This window comes from Danio rerio, chromosome 11, assembly GCF_052040795.2.
Source record: "Danio rerio strain M-AB ecotype USA chromosome 11, GRCz13ab, whole genome shotgun sequence".
Lineage (NCBI taxonomy): Eukaryota > Metazoa > Chordata > Actinopteri > Cypriniformes > Danionidae > Danio > Danio rerio.
Window position 1 is genome coordinate 2,471,499 of NC_141031.1, and position 18,945 is coordinate 2,490,443.

Genomic DNA, 18,945 nt, shown 5'->3' on the forward strand with positions numbered 1-18,945 from the left:
AAGATTTAGCTTTGGAATTGAAAGAAGTTATCTTGGAATTTTGGGATGTTAACTGGAATAGCGAGGTGTAAACTCAAAATTATAAGAGGTGTAAATTCGGAATGGGGAGGTGTAAACTAAGAATAGCAAGGTGTAAATTAGGAAGAGCGAGGTGTGAATTCGGAATGGGGAGGTGTAAGCTTGGAATAGCGAGGTGTAAATTCTGAATAGTGAGGTGTAAACTAAGAATAGCAAGGAGTAAATTCGGAATGGAGGGGTGTAAATTCGGAATGGGGAGGTGTAAATTCGGAAGAGCGAGGTGTAAATTAGGAATGGAGAGGTGTAAATTCGGAATGGAGGGGTGTAAATTAGGAATAGCGAGGTTTAAACTCAGAATCGCAAAATATAGTTTTGGAATTGCAAGATGTTTACTTGTCAGGATGCCAACTCAAAGTTGTGAGATGTTAACTCAGAATTACTAGATGTTAACTTGGAATTGTGCTAGCTAAACAGAATGTCTCAACATTTACTAGTTGTGAAATATAAACCCTAAATCACAGGATTTTAACTGAATGCAGCTGTGACTGCTGAGAGTTTACAGTGTGTGCGTGGTGGCCCGGTTGAATCACATGAATCTGGCTGGATCTCAGTATTGCTCAGCACTGAAGATACTGATGATGCACAGCTGTGGCCGTCAGGTGTTTTGGTGCTGTTTAATGTAGTTCACATCAGGTCACACCAGTCGCCTTTACTCAATACACAGCAGTGTCTGCAGCTCCTTCACTGTGGAAGTCGCCTATATATATATGACAATTATGTGACATATTTTATTTTTTCATAAAAATAGCAATCTATAACTTCCCTACTCCCTCAATCCTTCAATAAAGGTATGGCTGCTTATCTAGAGTTTGTGTTCATGTGTCTGAACCACAAGTGAACAAACTGAAAAGACTGTAGTCTGCAATGCTAGTGTTACAAAAAAATCTAATAATAAATTAAATTATGGGTGGCTCAGAGGTTAGCACTGTGGCCTTACAGCAAGAAGGTCACTGCTTTGAGTACCGGCTGGGCCAGTTGGCATTTCTGTGTGGAGTTTGCATGTTCTCCCTGTGTTAGCGTGGGTTTCCCCTGGGTGCTCCGGGTTTCCCACACAGTCCAAACACATGCGCTATAGGGGAATTGAATTGGTCGCCACAGCGGAATGAACCGCCAACTTATCCACCATATGTTTTTCACAGCATATGCCCTTCCAGCTGCAACCCTGTACTGGGAAACAATGTTTGAACTCTGATTCTCTATTTAAAGTGCTTTTAATCCTTTGATAATATAGTCACACACTACTAAAACATTACAATAGGAGTAGAGATGACTTTATTTAAAATTATAATAGCAAAAGCACATGGATTTCATAAATATTTATCAAACGGTACAGCACAAATAGCCATTATCATGAACTGAATGATGCCGTCAACATACTTCATCAGGTTGCTGTACTCGTCAGCTGAACTCTCTGGTAGCCTGGAGAGAAGCGCCGTCTTTGGAAAATGCTGCACAGTTCCTGTCTGTGGATCATTCTGAAAGAAAGAACAGATTTGAGGAATGCGTTGATTGAATGTTGTGAAATAACGCTACATTGCATCAAACACAAGCCGAAGTCCATGACTGAGCCAATTACATACTGTATCTCCAGTAATTACAACATTAAACAGTTTATTGGTTTCACTCACAGTACAAACACATACGCTATAGGTTAATTGGATAAGCTAAATTGGCCGTAGTGTACGAGTATGTCTCTGTGTACAGTATGAGTGTTTCCCAGGACTTCTTTTTAGGGTGCTTTCACACCTACACTTTTGTTTCGGAACGGGTCTCGTTTGCCCAGTTAGCGCGGTTCGTTTGGCATATGTGAACAGGGCAATCGCGCTCTGTTCCGCGCCAAAGTAATCGCTCCGAGATCTCTTGAATGAGGTGGTCTCGGCTCGATTGAAACGAACCCTGGAGCGGTTCGATTGCAGTGAGAAAGCGATCCGATCTTAGCGCGGTTATATCAGTGTTTTATGGATATGTAATAGGCTTACGGCTATATGAAGAGAGAATTATGAGTAGGGCGGGAAGTTTCGCGAGTCTCCCGATGCCCGCAAACGAGTGATGATCTCCCGGTAATCTTTTGCACCCTTCTCACCCCTCCCCACCGCGTCTCTCCTCAGACACGTCGCGCGCACCCTGTCAATCACCACTAAACCACCACCTCTCCTGACAGCTGAGCGGGACGCTGCAAAATAAACCCTGACACTCTGACCAATGTGAGGAGAGTTTACTCGCACGTGACTTGTTTTAGCTCTTTTGGTCTGATTAAAAAATTTGCAGTGTGAAAGCGAACCGCTCCAAGAGCAAAGAGCAACAATGTAACAATTGTAATCCCTGTTTCAGAACAACTGAATCCATTCACAGGTGTGAAAGCACCCTTAGACTGGTGTGAAATTCAAACCTTCTCCTGAACATTTCTAAAATCAAGGAGATGGGTATTGATTTTAGAGAGAGAACACAAAGCAAAACTCTTCCCACAAAAATTGATGGTGAGCAAATCCAGTTAGTAACAAATGATAAATATTTAGGTGCGATGTTGGACAATAAACTGAAGTGGGATGTATGGACTGACTGTTTAAGGCAGGGCAAGTTTATTTCTATAGCACATTTTATACACGGTGGCAATTCAAAGTGCTTTACATAAACAGGAATAAAAGAGACAAGTGTAAGAAAGTAAAAACAAATAATAAAAATGACAAATAGAACAGATAAAAATGTGTTAAAAATAATGAAAAAGAAGAGAAAGACATTATAGTGTGATTTGTGGGACGCAGCACAGTGCTCATTCAGTAAAGGCACAGCTAAACTGATGTGTTTTCAGTCTTGATGTGAATGTGCCTAAAGTTGGAGCACATCTGATCATTTCTGGAGGCTGATTCCAGCAGCAGGGGGCTCTGTTTGTGACTGAAGGCTGATTCACCCTGCTTTAACTGAACTCTTGGAATTTCTAGTTTATCTGATCCTAAAGATCTGAGTGATCTGTTAGTTCAGTGGTCCCCAACCCCTGGGCCGCGGACCGGTACTGGTCCGTGGATCAATCAGTACCGGGCCGCACAAGAATGAATTAGCGGGGATTTTGTGTGAGACTGAGCCTGTGCCCTCACTCACCAAACTGGTGCACGATCATCAGTCTTCGCTGTTTAAGGAGTTTGAGCGCTACTTCCCAACCTCAAAGAATCCACAAACGACCAAGGAATGGATACGAGACCCATTTGTCAACAAACCAGCTGAATCCAGCATGTCCTTGCAAGAATAAGACCAACTGCTGGAGATCGTAAATGACGGCGGTCCTAAAACAGTGTTCAAGACAACAACTCTGCCGGTGTTCTGGATTAAAGTCATGGCAGAATACCCAGAGATCGCTAACACAGCGCTGAAAACCCTGTTGCCATGTCGAGATGTACATGATATGTGCGTGTTCTGGCGCTTATGGGCTGTTTTACGGGCACACGCAAAGCTTGAAGGTAAACAAACAACGGCTTATCATAAGCATTATATCGATAACTATTTACACGACATTAAGATGAACATATAAACCTTATCTGCCTAATTTCTAGCAGCTAAATGTGTCTGGTAAAATATTCAAAGGCTTTTATTCTCATAAACCGCACGGACGTGAATGCGTCTGACTGTTCTGATTGTCTAAAGTAGACGTCTCAAGTCAGCACGTTCTAGACGTGCACGCGCTCGTTCTGGCAATCTTCCTTCTGCGTTCACACAGCGCAGCATTCCAGCATATTACCGGTAATGCTACAACTTCTCTTTCCGGAAAATAGCCAGAACGAATTTACCGGTATTTTTAAAAAGGTCCTGTTCACACATACAACCTTTCCGGTCTGTATGTGTGAAAGGGGCTTTTGTCTGCCATTACCCCCAGATGGGACCATCTCGTTGTAAAGAAACAAACTCAGGGCTCCCATTGATTTAGCATTACGGACAGTTTTTGATGTTATATTATGTTATATTGTTGGAGCAATGTGTTATCAAAGTTCCATATGAGTACACAATGGATTCACGTTTATTATTATTTCAGAGGACGTATTTCTTAAAGAAACTATTGCCTTTTATTGTTGACAACACATTGTTGATCACGTTTTCTAGTGCTTTTATTGAAGTATTGCAACATTTTGTGTGATCTGTTAGAATGAAAATGCTTCTGAGGACCAGAAGGTCACTAGGGAAGGTGGTAGAAACCGCCAGTAAGCTGTTGGGAATAAAACTAAAGAGTGTTCATAGTATATACAAAGATAAGGTATTTAATAAGGCTATCATGACTGTCAATAGCCTCTTTCACACATACAGTATAGACCATTCCGGAAAAATAGTGGCAATTATCCGGAAAGTTTGTATGTGTGAACAGGCCTTTTTTGAAAATACCGGTAAATTCGTTCTGGCTATTTTCTGGAAAGAGAAGTTGTAACATTACCGGTAATTTGCAGTAGCGCTGCGTGAACGCAGAAGGAAGATTGCCAGAACGAGCGCATGCACGTCTAGAACGTGCTGACGTGAGACGTCTACTTTAACCAATCAGAACAGTCAGACGCATTCACGTCCGCGCGGTTTATGAGAATAAAAGCCTTTGAATATTTTTCTAGACACATTTAGCTGCTGGATGTTAGTCAGATAACGTTTATATGTTCATCTTAATGCCAACCGTGTAAATAATTATCGATAAGATGATTATGATAAGCCGTTGTTTGTTTACCTTTAAGCTATGCTTCCAGTTGCTTGACGCGTCACGTGTGCCCGTGAAGCAGCTGGTGTGCGCCAGCAGCACATACATATATCAAGTACATCTCGACATGCGTAAGTGTTCCTCCATATGTTGTTCACAATACTGATCATCCACAGAGTTTGTAATGTAGTCAAATATTTACAAATACAAGCCCAGCGGTTTAGAGCTCATTTCTGGTTAATGATGTCAGAATTTACCGGTATTTTGGAATGGATGTGTGAATGCTCTTTTCCAGAAAACTCCGTAACGTCCTCGCCTGTGTGAACAGCGCTTTTTTGAATATACCGGTAAAGTCGTTCCATAAATTTTGCGGATATTTACCGCTATCACTGTGTGAAAGGGGCTATTAATGATGAGAGGCATTCTTTATCATCTTTCAAATTGTTACCATCAGGTCATTGATATTGTGTTCCCAGGTGTGTAAGAAAGGTCAAAATTATAATTTATACCTCAAGCAAAATGTTTAAATTCTTCCTCTCTTACATTTACATTTAGTCATTTAGCAGACGCTTTTATCCAAAGCGACTTACAAATGAGGACAAGGAAGCAATTTACACAACTATAAGAGCAACATTGAATAAGTGCTGTAGGCAAGTTTCAGGTGTGTAAAGTATAAGAAGCAAAGTATTAGTACATTATTATTATTTTTTTTTTTGAGTACAGTTAGTGTGATATTCAGAGAGGCAATTGCAGATTAGGAAGGGAAGTGAAGACTAAATAGTTGAGTTTTTAGTCATTTCTTGAATACAGCGAGTGACTCTGCCGTTCTGATGCAGTTAGGGAGTTCATTCCACCAACTGGGCAGATTGAACGCGAGCGTTCAGGAAAGTGATTTCTTCCCTCTTTGGGATGGAACCACGAGGCGACGTTCATTCACAGAACGCAAGTTTCTGGAGGACACATACATCTGCAGAAGTGAGAGCAGATAAGAAGGAGCAAGGCCAGAAGTCGCTTTGTAGGCAAACACCAGAGCTTTGAATTTGATGCGAGCAGCAACTGGCAGCCAGTGCAAACGGATGAGCAGCGGAGTGACATGTTCTCTTTTAGGTTCATTAAAGACCACTCGTGCTGCTGCGTTCTGAAGCAGCTGAAGAGGCTTGATAGAGTTAGCTGGAAGCCCGGCTAGTAGAGAGTTGCAGTAGTCCAGTCTGGAGAGAACAAGAGCTTGAACAAGGAGTTGAGCTGCATGCTCAGATAGGAAGGGTCTGATCTTTCTGATGTTGTAGAGTGGGAATCTGCAGGATCGAGCAGTTCTAGAAATGTGGTCAGACAAGTTTAGTTGGTCATCAATCGTTACTCTACGGCTTTTCACCGTTTTGGATGCAGTAATGGTTGCCCCATCCATCTGGATTGAGCAGTAGCAGTTGTTGGCCAGTATACTGAAGATGTTCTCAGAGTAGGGACTCTATGGTACTTCAGATTTTTAAATGATTTATTTATATAAATTTATTTATATATTTATATAAACGGCAGATGTGAAATTGTCAGATGGCTCTGTGTGTGTGTGTGTGTGTGTGTGTGTGTGTGTGTGTGTGTGTGTGTGTGTGTATGTGTGTGTGTGTGTGTGTGTACGCGCTACAAAAAAATCTCTACGGGGGCAAAGAAAGTTAACTGACTTGAACCTGATAATAATAATAAATAGTGAACTGAACATGTCCTCTTACCGTGTCTGAGAGAGCTCTCGGTCGATATCCTGCAGAGATTTTCCTTTGGTCTCTGGTAGAACAAGATAGATGAACACTACGCCTGCTATTCCTACAACTCCATACATCAAGAATACTCCAGACAGGCCAATGACATCTGAGAAGAGTCAGAAAGATGATGAAAATAAATATTTCACGAATGCATCTCATATGACGGTTATCTTTGATGTAGTTTGCCTGTAGTGCACACCGATTATACTCAGGAAAGAAAAGGTGACTATGAGGTTTGCGCCCACATTGAAGCAGTTGATGAAGGAAAAGGCTCTTCCTCGGATGTCCTTCGGGAATATTTCACTCAGCACAACCCACGTCACTGTCAAACACACACATAAACGTACACATGTTAAAACAAATATTATTCAAATATTATTAGATGAAGTTTTTAACCTGGACAAAAAGGGAAGAACGTCCTAAAACCCACCCAAGTATAAACATACAGTTGAAGTCAAAACGATTCGCCCTCCTGTGAAATCTTTTTCGAATATTTCCTAAGTGATGTTGAACAGATTCAGGAAATTTTCACAGTATTTCCTATACATAAATGCTCATAGTAACTGGATCAGTGTAGTTCAGTTTTTAGTGTTTAAGTTCAGTTCAGTTTAGCTCAGTTCAGTGTGGTTTGAAGTCATTATTGAGAGTCCAACACTGAAGAGCAAATTCATCGATGAGTAGCTTTTCAGATCCTGAACCATGCAAGCCAGTGGCGACAGCGGAGAGGGAAAAAAACTTCACCGATAGGAGAGTGAAGAAAAAAAACCTTGAGAGAACCAGACTCAGTTCGGCACGACCATTTTAATTTCTCCGCTGGCCAAAAGTCTTGTGCAGAGCTGCAGTCTCAGCAGTGGAGGCTGCAAATTGATGAAAGGTATATACAGTTGAAGCCAAAATAATTAGAAATTTTAAACATTTTATTAAAAATTTCCAAAGCAGGGCTCAACAATAAGGACTGCCCGATGGCCCAGGGCCAGCGTGAGAGATGCTCGGGACAGTAGACAGAATCGTTGCTGGCCCGATCGGGGCAGTGCTGCCTTGTCACTAAATTTAAATAGACGGCAACATGACCGTAACATCAAATTATAAGGCTAAAAGAAAACGTCTGTTTCTAACGTTGTGGAAACATTTAAATGAGTACAGCACAAAAAAAAGTTGAAGTGATGTTTTGCATAGTTTGTCGTCACTTTTAAGTCAGCCACCTTTTGTTTTGGAATAATTTACCTGCGCATTTTCCATACTGCTATGTTTTACTGCTAAATATTTTAACATTTTTTAAACATTTAAATTCTGCATTCACATACATTATTTCGTGACACATTATTTAATATATGTGGCTAATAAATAGCATTTTTTTTTTTTTAGCGGGGCCAGTGAAAATTTGGGCAGGGCAAGTGAAAATCTGAACCACTGGTCCAATCGGGCCAGTTGAAAAAATCTTTAGCGTTGAACCCTGCAAAGTGCTGTTTAATGGAGATGCTGGTTTTTTTACCACACAATAGTTTTAACAACTAATTTATCTAATCTTTGCCATGATGACTACAAAATACATCACTAGTTCACAGTACAAATAAAGTCCACTTACTTGGTCCAAAGCTCACAGAGAAAGCGCTCACCACCGCCATCAAACAAGTGAAAATAATCCACTTATAAATGTCCTCCGACTGCGAAAAACTCCGTAAATGTTCATGAACATCAAGAGTTTGAGAGCTGAACCCCACGCCTTCTTCATGTTCAGCAGATAACGTCAGATTTGAATGCGGTCCTGCTGAAGTGCATCGTTTCGTTGTGTCGATCACTGACTGTGTGCATAGAAATCCAGTGAGAATCAATCCTACAGCCAACATCGAGCATCCACCAATCAGAAGTGATCTCCGGCCGGCTCGATCTGAACACAACATCGCTAGTAGAGTCGCGATGACCTTAACAATCCCGAAACCCACAGACGCAAGGATTGCAGAAGCATTGCTTTGAAATCCGACAGAGAAAAGTATAGTTGAGGCGTAAAAGAGCACATTTGGTTGACCTGTGAACTGCTGACTCAGCACCAACCCAACACCAATTACCGTTCTCCTCCGCATGTTATCTTTGCTTTTAAAAAGGTCAGAAACACCATATTTCTCACTTTGCTGATGCTGATTTGATGTTTCCGTTTCCTCTGTTAATCTATCAGCTTGCCGACTATCATCATCATGTATTACGAAGACTTCAGCTTGCTTTGGTAGAAGCACAATGGATGCCAATTGGATGAGTGATGGAATAATAGCAAATCCAAACATGTACCTCCAGCCTGTTAATTGCACGTTATTAAAGAAATAGTTGACAGCATAAGCTATCAAGATGCCAACCGTGATTCCAACTTCGTAAAGAGTCACCATCAATCCTCTGCGTTCAGGAGTGACCATCTCCGAGACGAAGATACAGCAGCTCATTGATGAAACGGTCATCGCGAAGCCAATCACAGCCCTACCGATGACCAGTGCGAAAAAGGATGTGCCTGTAGTTAAAATAACGGAGCCGGTTAGGATGAGGAGATTGCTGAGTAAGATTGATGTTCTTCTGCCATGGCGGTCGATCAACCAGCCGCCGATTATTGACGCAAAGAGGGATCCGATCAGAAGAGCGCTGACCACGGCCTCCTGCTGGACGCAGCCCAGAGAGAAGTGAGTTTGGAGCTGTGGAAGAGCACCGGATATAATTCCCAGCTCATAGCCGAACACCAGACCACCGAGAGTGGACACAGTGATGGTCAGGAGCAGGACAGAACAACCTGGAGCAGAGAGAACGATGCATAAATAACACTATAATGGACCATACATGAGGAAAACATTGACTTTTCTTTGCTTAGAATATATTTCCTCTATATTCATTTATTTTCCATTGGCTTAGTCCCTTTATTCATCAGGGGTCGCCACTGTGGAATGAACCGCCGACTTATCCAGCATGTGTTTTACACAGTGGATGCCCTTCCTGATTCGAAACATCCATACACACACATATTCATATACTATGGACAATTTAGTTCATCAAATCCCCTATAGCGCATGTGTTTGAACTTGTGGAGGAAACCCACGCCAACACGGGGAGACCATGCAAACTCCACACAGAAACGCCAACTGACCCACCCGGGACTTGAACCAGTGAACTTCTTGCTGTGAGCTAAAACCACTGAACTAATTTTAAATTCAAATATTAAGAAATATATATAATAATATATGTAATATTAGTGATAAAAAGCGACAAATAATATAATTAAAACCTGTTATGAAACTACCACCATAATAAATGTGTTAAAAGTTGCAGATCTAATTGGAATTCAAAACTTTAAACTACAAAAGACAACGGAAAAAAAAACTAAAAAAATCTATATGAAATCTATATAAAACACTTTTTAAAAATTCAGCTAGTGTGCCAGGAAATTCCTCAGCTCTAAATAAATAAATAAATGCATTAAATATTAAATTAATTAATTAAAATTGTACTTTAAAATGTACCATTAAAACAGTTTAAATATTGAATAAAAAATAATATTTTTATTAAAATAATATTTAAATGTAATTAAATATTTTTACAAATTATTAAATTACTAAAATATATTTAGAGATATTTGGGGAAAAAAAAGATTTTCAAAAGCTTTAAAATTACAAATAAAACGAAAAATTATGAAATTATTCTAAATAAAATATAATTTAGAAAAGAAATCTATATCAAAAACATACTTTAAGAAAAATCAGCTTGTATCCAGGGAATTTCTTCCAAAAAGAAAAGGCAAGAAATTCTGAAGATTCAAAAAAAAAATTGTAGGTCAAAAAATGTTTTATGATATTATAATAATCATACAATATTATGTTGTTTTGGATTAGCCCAGACAGTAAGCATAGCTCACTCAAATAATGACGTTTGCTGTTGGTTCAGACTACTTATCTAAAATGAGCTGAAACAAAACAATTCTTGAGTTTTTCTTGGGACAACTTAATTGTTTAACGTTCAATTCACTTTAATTTGACAAAAACTAAAAAGTAACTTAATTCCTTTATGTTATCCTTACACTAATCGATTGTGTGCATAAATAATGTATAACAGGTTAAAAAGTAGATAACTGATCAAAAATGTCATATTTGTTTGCTCTAGTCTAAAGATAACCTGATTAATTATATTACCAGCAAACAGGTAACATTCCTACGTAACGTTTCTTTGATTCCAACTTGATAATTTGTTTTTTAAAGAACCAAAACTAATGTTAGAATAACCAAATACTAACGTTCAATTTCCGTAAAGAACTATCATGACAAACCAAAAACTAGCCTTCCTGAAAGTTCATTAGATCTAATAAAATAAATGTATTAAATACTAAATAAAAACATTTAAAATGTTCTTTAAAAATGTAGTATAAAAAACAGTTCAAATATTAAAATAAATTATTTTTAAATTATTTTTTATTTCAATTAAATTAATATTTAAATGTATTGAAATATGAAACAATATTAAAATACTGTAATATTTAGAGATATTTAAAAAATAAAATTTTACTTATTAAATATGAACATAAAATAAACAGAAAATTCTGAATAATAAATAATTTTGAAAGCAATTCTATAAAAATATACTTCACATTTTAATATAATTTGAAATATAATGCATGTAAGTGTTACTTTAAATATGTAATAACATAAATATTAATGGAATTATTAAACAAAACTAGCCTTAAGGGGACAGTTCAACCAAAAATGTAAATTCTGTCCTCTTTTACTTGTTTCAAAACATTTATTTTGACAATTGTTTCTTCTGTTAAACACAAAAGAAGATATTTTGCAGAAAACTGAAAAAAAAACTGTAACCATTGACTTTCATAGTATTTGTTTTTCCTACTATGGAAGTCAATGGTTGCAGGTTTTCAGCTTCAAAATAACTACATTTATGTTCAACATAATAAAAAAACTCGTTAACCATTTGAGAGAGTAAATAGTGAGTAACTTTTTTGTTTTGGAGTGAACTATCCCTTTAAAAACAACGTCCAGGGAACCAAAAACTAACTTTCCCATAACGTTCTGGAAACCAAAATAGTTAAATAACACTAGAGAACACAAAACAAAAGTCCAACTTACCCATTTTAGTGAGAATTTAAAGATGCTGCTTCATCAAATACGAAACAAGTCTGCCTCGTCGGCGAACATCATCTATTATTATCATAACAAACACACAGAGAGTGAATGAAACCGAACTGAAGCTCAGTCTGGTCTGTAATCAGTGTCGGGCTGTCGCCATGACGACTGTGATTCAATCAGATGAGGAGCTCTTGAAAGCGCTTCTCATTAGCTAAAAATATCCCCGAGTTCGTGTTTATGTGTTTTTACCTCCAGTGCTGACCCTGGAGATCTTGTTTGTAGAGTTTATAGAGTCCATTTGTAGCTGGACAGTTATCTCAAGTCTGTTAAGGAGCGAGGATAAAAACAAAAGACGAAAGGCGGAGGTAGAACTAAAAGTAGCTCAACCGCTAACTCACATTTCAGCACATCAGGAGAGATGTTTCATCCCGATATCAAACTGGACATCGCTGAAGATAAAACATAGTCAGAGTTTATAATAGAAAAGCTTCTGTATCAGGGGTTTACATCAGTTTTTTGTTGTTGGAAAGTTCGCTGGAAGTTTCTCCTGTTCATCTGAGGAAGTGCAACTGCAGCAGCGACGTGGCAGGAGCTGTGAACTCTACAGTATGAGCTCTACTGGGACAAAGACCTACTGTACTTATCACATCTGCCATAACGCGTCATTATTATATTATATTATATTATATTATATTATATTATATTATATTATATTATATTATATTATATTATACAATATAATACATTGAAGTTCTGTCCTTATCATGACTGGCATAATGCGTCAATATAATATTATATAATACTACTTAATATAATATAGTATAATATAATAAAATAAAATGTAATGTAATATAAAACCGTATAAAGCAATAAAATAATATAAGAGACATTAGTAAATAGTTCTCATATATTTAATTCTGCCAATACTTTTTGCTTTAGTCTAAAACACTTATTTTTAATTATTTTATATTATTTTCTGAAATATTATGCAGATGTATTTAAAGAAGATCCTCGATTTTAGTTGCTTTTCTTACAGTGATTTGTTTAGGTGTCACTGCAATTTTATGCATTTGTTTATTTTTTTAAATTTTATTATTATTTTATAATATTTAGTATGATTATTTTATTATTTTTAATACTATAATTCTATTCTTTCCCTTTCTGTCTAATGGTATTATTTGTATGTGATTTATATTTTTTCTTATGACTATGAATATTTGTGAGTTTTTTATGATCTGTCTGTGATCCCTTGGACTTAGTTCTGATATTCTTGTATTGTCAGTTCAAGCAATAATAATATTAATAATAATAATATTCATAAGTATGTATGTTCTGTTTATTATTATCATTATATTGTCATATTAATGTTATGTAATGTCACATAATATATATAATATAATAAGCAAAAATAAAGTAAAACTAAATAAAGAAATGATAATTTTCACAGTACAAACATAAGATGATATAATATAATACAATAAAATATAACTAAATAAAGATGTTCTGATCATTTTCACAGTTGTTATTATGTATCATAATATAATGTAATATAATAAAAAAATAAGAACAGTCAGCATAATGCATTGTTTCTGTAATATGTTTAGTTTTATATTTTCAATAAGATCTTCTTTACTATAGACATTCTTGTTACTAACAAAAATAAGATGATATAATAATATAATATAATATAAGGAAGTTGTGTTGCTTATCCGAGGTGGCATACTGTGTCGTTATATTAGAATAGAATAGAACAGAACAGAATAGAAAGATGTCTGTTTGTTATCACAGCTGACATAATGCTTTACAATATAATATTACAATATACAATTATTTATTTAATAACCCATTAATTGTATTTTTATTAATGTCTAAATTCAACCCTCACAGTAATGTATATGAATTATTGGTGTACACAGTCTCAGTGTCAAAAATTATGCCACATTATACCTGTGAGCATCCGCAGCTGTATCCCATCCAGACTCACCCCCAGATGTCGCTGTGCGCTCGTGTATCTCATAACAGTAGTAGTAGAAGAAGAGCGCGGCACATGGCAGTCTGTCAGAGGGTTTATTTTGGATCATGGCTCAAACAGACTCAGCAAAAGCGGCTGTCCCGTCCTATTTAAAAGAGGCGCAGATGATTAAACAGGGCGCTGAGGCTCGGGTCTATCGAAGCACGTTTTTGGGTCGCTCTGTGATTATTAAGGAGAGATTTCCCAAGTTATACCGCCATCCGGAAGTGGATGAGAAACTGACGCGCCGCAGAACAACACAGGAGGTGCGCTCCATACTGCGCTGCAGGAGAGCCGGTCAGTGCTGCTCTAAACACAAACTCTTAATAGTGAAATCATATTAGCAGCCAATGACTAGCAAAGTACTAAATTGTTCACATTGTTAAAAGGAGCTAATGTTGTTTTGAAGTCATTCAGGGTAAGGGGAAGTTACTTTTGGAAGTAATGCATTACAGTATCGAGTTGCTCTCCTGAAAAGTAACTAATTGCGTTACTTATTTGCTATTTCCGGTAAGTAATGTGTTACGTTACTTTTGAGTTTTCTGACCTAGGGTGCGTTTCCCAAACAACGACATAACTCGCGGCTGAACTATCATAGTAAGATGCATCATTTGGGAAAAGAAAAATGTAGTGACGAGAGTTTCCCAAAACCTGTAGTTTCTCTGTCGCAGATCCATCGCTTAAACCACGTTAGGTATAATAGAGGTAAAGTTGGTTTTATATTTGGATATTCAGACGTTCTCTTTAATAATATAATGTCAGAAAAGTATTATTTGCAAATTCTAATGGGGTATATGCCGAAGCATGCTAATAGGACTTTTAATTTGCCAGCAACCTGGGTTAAGCGCTTCCGGCGAATTGAATGCCAATGCAAAATCCGGTGCGTTTGAGGTCTGTTTTCTTTACAAATCAGCAATCTCCACTAGCTGAGTGATATCCAATTTAAAGTGGGTCTCAGATTGTACAAGAAGCACTGCATTAAATTACATTTCCCCCGCTATATCTTTATAATATGAGCATTTATTTTACTCCACTACATTCAATGGAGCTTCTGCGTTAGCCTGCCGATTCTGACGCGCGCGTGCGAGTAAACAGCTTTTTGTCTCGTTTTACGCTTGAGCAACCACATAAATGCTAAAGTTTATTTAACTGAATGTATTTTAATGATATTACAACATCGATGCTGTATGAGGAAACGTATAAAATGGAAAAAAGTTCACAATAACAGGTCACCGGAAGTGTATCAGCATGGGAACAGCTCTAGCTCGGCATATACCCTATTAGGGAAATCATATTAGCAGCAAATGACTGTCAAAGTACAGCATTGTTCACAGTAAATTAAATAGTGTTAATGCTGTTTAGTCATACTTGCATGCTAATTCCGATCGAATATTTAACGTAACATGATAAACAATATAGGGACTGCTAAATGAACAAATGTGCGAATATAACTCCAACTTTACCTCTATAAAGGGTTTGGGGAGAGTTATTACAACCTAACAGTAGGGCTGGGTGATATGTGCAAAATATCATATCCCGGTATTTTTAGGAGGAACGACGGTATACGATATATATCCGGTATTTTCCCATAAATGGTCACTTAAGAGTAAAAGCCTTTATTAAAACTTTATTAAACATTTTTTGAGCAAAATATAATTCAAACACAGGGGTTTCCCTCCCCGTTTACAAATAAACAGCTGCACAAAAAAGAACAGCTGCACAAAATCTTTAATAAATAAAAGGCAGTTCAGGGTTTTCTCCTGCTTAAAACACAAGTTGCACAACATTTCAAATTGTAAACAAAATCTTTAATAAATAAAAACAGTACAGGGTTTTTTTTCCTGCTTAACACTATTCACAGCACTACTGTGCTGCTGTGCAAATAATAAAGTAAACAGAATTATAGAAAACAGCTATTGTCAGAGCAAAATAGGACACACTTAAATAGTGACACAACAAAAAGTGTTGTAGGATAGAAAAGAACCACAATGAATGTTAATATGAAACTGTATTTTATGTCACAGTTACAGTGTTGTTATAAGTATTCCTATATAGCACAGTTGAGTGATTTAAACAACAACTAAATCAGCTGTATGTGTTTTTAGTTACACATTTACATGTATGTATGTATGTATGTATTGTGCACAGTTATTAAACAGTGCACATATCCAAGATATCTAAAGAGAAGTCTTTCACGTCATGTAAAAAATCCTACACTTTTTCTTTTGTTTTGACTAAACTCGTTTTACTAAATATTATAAATAAGGAGATGAAAACGAATAGACTATAGATATGAGAAGTAACGAAATAGTTTCAGAGTACTGTGATGTTAAGCATATAAATAAGCATGTAAACCGTCATTATAACAGAGCAGAACGCGGAGCTAAATGTGTTATAGTGGAAATGTACAGAAGAGACCGTCGTGTAATAAATCCTGAACTGATAATCAGTGAATATGAGGTGGTTTCACTTTCGAAATGCCCTATAAATTCCTCCCATTTTGGCGCTTTTAGTTCTTTTGAACACATTCAGGTGCTGCATGTCAATTTGACAGGGCGTCTATGTTCGTTCTTGCTGTCAATTGTGGAAGAAATGATCAATAAAAGGTTTCTGATAAACCGCTGTGATGTGCATGCACCTGCCAACACTCCCGTTTTTCCTGGGAGTCTCCCATATTTCATACCCATCTTCTGGCCATCTCCCGATTGTTCTCTCTTCTGGAAAACTCCCAGAATTCCACCCCACAAACCCAATGTGCCACCATCTTCATACCTGCTCCAAATCCCCCCATTTTGAACAAATCTTTTATTTGACTCCTGGAGTGAATCATTCATTTGCTACCTTGGAGTGATCTGTTTCGTGCAGAATGCGCACGTGTGGCCTCAAACCATATCGATATAAATGATATTGGATAATCGCGCTTCGCGTTAGGGAATCATATCGATATATCCCCAGAACCCGATATATCGCCCAGCCCTACCTAAGACTCCTCCTCCTCCTCACCATTTCTGTTTGTTGTCAAAACTGACAGCTAGAGGGGCGTGGTTAAGTGTGTTAGCCACACCCAATACTTCAGACAGACCTAGGCTGCGTCCGAAACCGCATACTTCCATACTATATAGTGCGCCAAAATCAGTATGCGAGCCGAGTAGTATGTCCCAATTCATAGAATTCGAAAATCAGTATGCGAGAAGTACCCGGATGACTTACTACTTCCGGCGAGATTCCGGAGTGCGCATCCCATGCACGCTGCGCTATCCCATGATGCCCCGCGAGAGAATTCATGAATGGAAGTAAAGCGACGCAACTGACGCAGGTAGGTCACGTGACCATGACAAAATGGCGGATGTAGTACGACCGAATTCCATTCATACTTTTCACATTCATACTGTATAGAACGTACTTTTCTAACGGCCGAGTAGTATGTTTAAATTCATATGCAATACCTACTGAGTAGTAGGCGGTTTCGGACGCAGCCCTAATCTGAAAATTAAACTGAAAACAAACAGGAAGTGCATATTCAGATTTCGATGAAAGAATACAAGAGCAAACTATTTGTATTTGTTCTTAATGGCATGCACAGATGAATTGTTCACCACAATACAATAAATAACGATGTCTGTTTTGTCCTCCTCAGGCATCAGCGCACCGGTTGTGTATTTTGTGGACTACGCCACACACTGCATCTTCCTGCAGGACGTGGTGAACTCTGTGTCAGTGCGAGACCACATCAGATCGCAGCCGGACGGTCTGCAGACTCTGGCGGAGCGCATCGGTGAAGTTCTGGCTCAGATGCACGATGAAGACGTCATTCACGGAGATCTGACCACCTCCAACATGCTGCTGACCAGCGGAGGACAACAGCAAGACTTCAACCTGGTGCTCATCGACTTCGGCTTGAGCTACATCTCCGCTCTTCCTGAGGATAAAGGAGTGGATCTGTACGTCTTGGAGAAAGCTTTTCTCAGCACTCACCCCAAAACTGAGGCCTTGTTCGAGAGGCTTCTTAAGAGCTACAGCAGTGCCTCAAAAAAGTCCTCCGCGGTCATTAAGAAACTGGACGAAGTTCGGCTGAGAGGACGCAAGAGGTCAATGGTGGGATAGCAGTAAAGTGGTTTCAATCATTCAGGCTTAAAGGATTAGTTCATTTCCTGAATAAAAATTTCCACCATCGAAGACTCTGTTTCCCAACCCTGTTCCCGAAGGCACAGCAACAGAACATTTTTGATCTCAACCTAATCAAACACACCTGAATCAACTCATCAGAACATTAGAAAAGACCCCAAAAACCTGGAGTTAATGGGTCAGATAAGGGAGACATGGAAAATATGTACTGTTGGTGTGCCTCCAGGAACAGGGTTGGGAAACACTGATCTAAGATAACTGGTCAAACTAAAATTAAAAAGTACTCACTATTTTTACTCAAAAAAATAAGTTTGCTGTTTGTTCAAACTACTTATTTCGCTGAAACTACACAATTCTCAAGTGATTTTTTGGGACAACTTCATTTGCGTCCTGAATAAAAATGTTCATCGTCATCTAAGACAGTGTTTCCCAACCCTGTTCCTGGAGACACACCAACAGTACATATTTTGGATGTCTCCCTTATCTGAAACATTAACTTCAGAAGGTTTTATGCAAGTACGAGTAAATAGTGCTGAATGTAGATTTTTGAGTGAGCAATAGGTTTAATTTCTTTTCAGCTAAAAAAAATAATGAAATTAACATCTTTGATGCCTGGAGTAACGAACTTAAAACATATTTTGGATGTGAACTAATCCCTGCAGTTTGATGTTGGACATTTATAAAGGTGTATTTCTTTATTGTAATGAATTTTGATTTCTAACATGTTGGTTAAACAGTGTTTTTGTGCTCATTTTAGTGTTTCTTCTGAATGGAAGTCGAGTTAAACTAAATGTAGTTTAAAATAAACTGTTGAACCCTATTAACATGCATGAGATGTATTTCTCGCTGCATATGCAACCAATAAAGAACTGGCTTCAGAATATTGCTGGAATGTGTGTTTAATCAGTAATAAATAAAACATGCACTCACTGGCCACTTTATTAGGTACACCGTACTAGTACCAGGTTGGACCCCCTTTTGTCTTCAGATCTGCCTTAATCCTTCATGGCAGAGATTCAACAAGCTACTGGAAATATTCCTCAGAGATTTTGCTCCATGTTGACATGATAGCATCACGCAGTTGCTGCAGATTTGTCAGCTGCACATCCATGATGTGAATCTCGTTTCACCACATCCCAAAGCTGCTCTATTGGATTGAGAACAGGTGACTGTGGAGGCCATTTGAGTACAATGAACTCTTCAAGAAAC

General features: G+C 38.0%; 3 protein-coding genes across 5 annotated transcripts in view; 2 read left to right on the plus strand and 1 right to left on the minus strand.

Moving 5' to 3' along the window:
- Positions 1 to 18,945, plus strand: part of rbms2a (RNA binding motif, single stranded interacting protein 2a) — a 608,287-nt gene that overhangs the window by 564,144 nt on the left and 25,198 nt on the right. The window lies entirely within an intron of this gene.
- On the minus strand, positions 1,328 to 12,176 carry slc2a10 (solute carrier family 2 member 10). Of its 2 annotated transcripts, XM_087272530.1 has the most exons (6): positions 11,850 to 12,176; positions 11,601 to 11,672; positions 8,081 to 9,265; positions 6,695 to 6,817; positions 6,466 to 6,601; positions 1,328 to 1,553 (listed from the first exon to the last, which is right to left on the minus strand). In XM_087272530.1, the coding sequence occupies exons 2-6, from the start codon at positions 11,602 to 11,604 to the stop codon at positions 1,460 to 1,462; spliced, it is 1,542 nt and encodes a 513-aa protein (XP_087128656.1). In that variant the 5' UTR covers positions 11,605 to 11,672; positions 11,850 to 12,176; the 3' UTR covers positions 1,328 to 1,459.
- On the plus strand, positions 13,623 to 18,617 carry tp53rk (TP53 regulating kinase). The gene is given in 2 exon segments (NM_001020550.2): positions 13,623 to 13,908; positions 17,249 to 18,617. Coding segments are annotated over 2 exon segments (696 nt in total). The 5' UTR covers positions 13,623 to 13,679; the 3' UTR covers positions 17,716 to 18,617.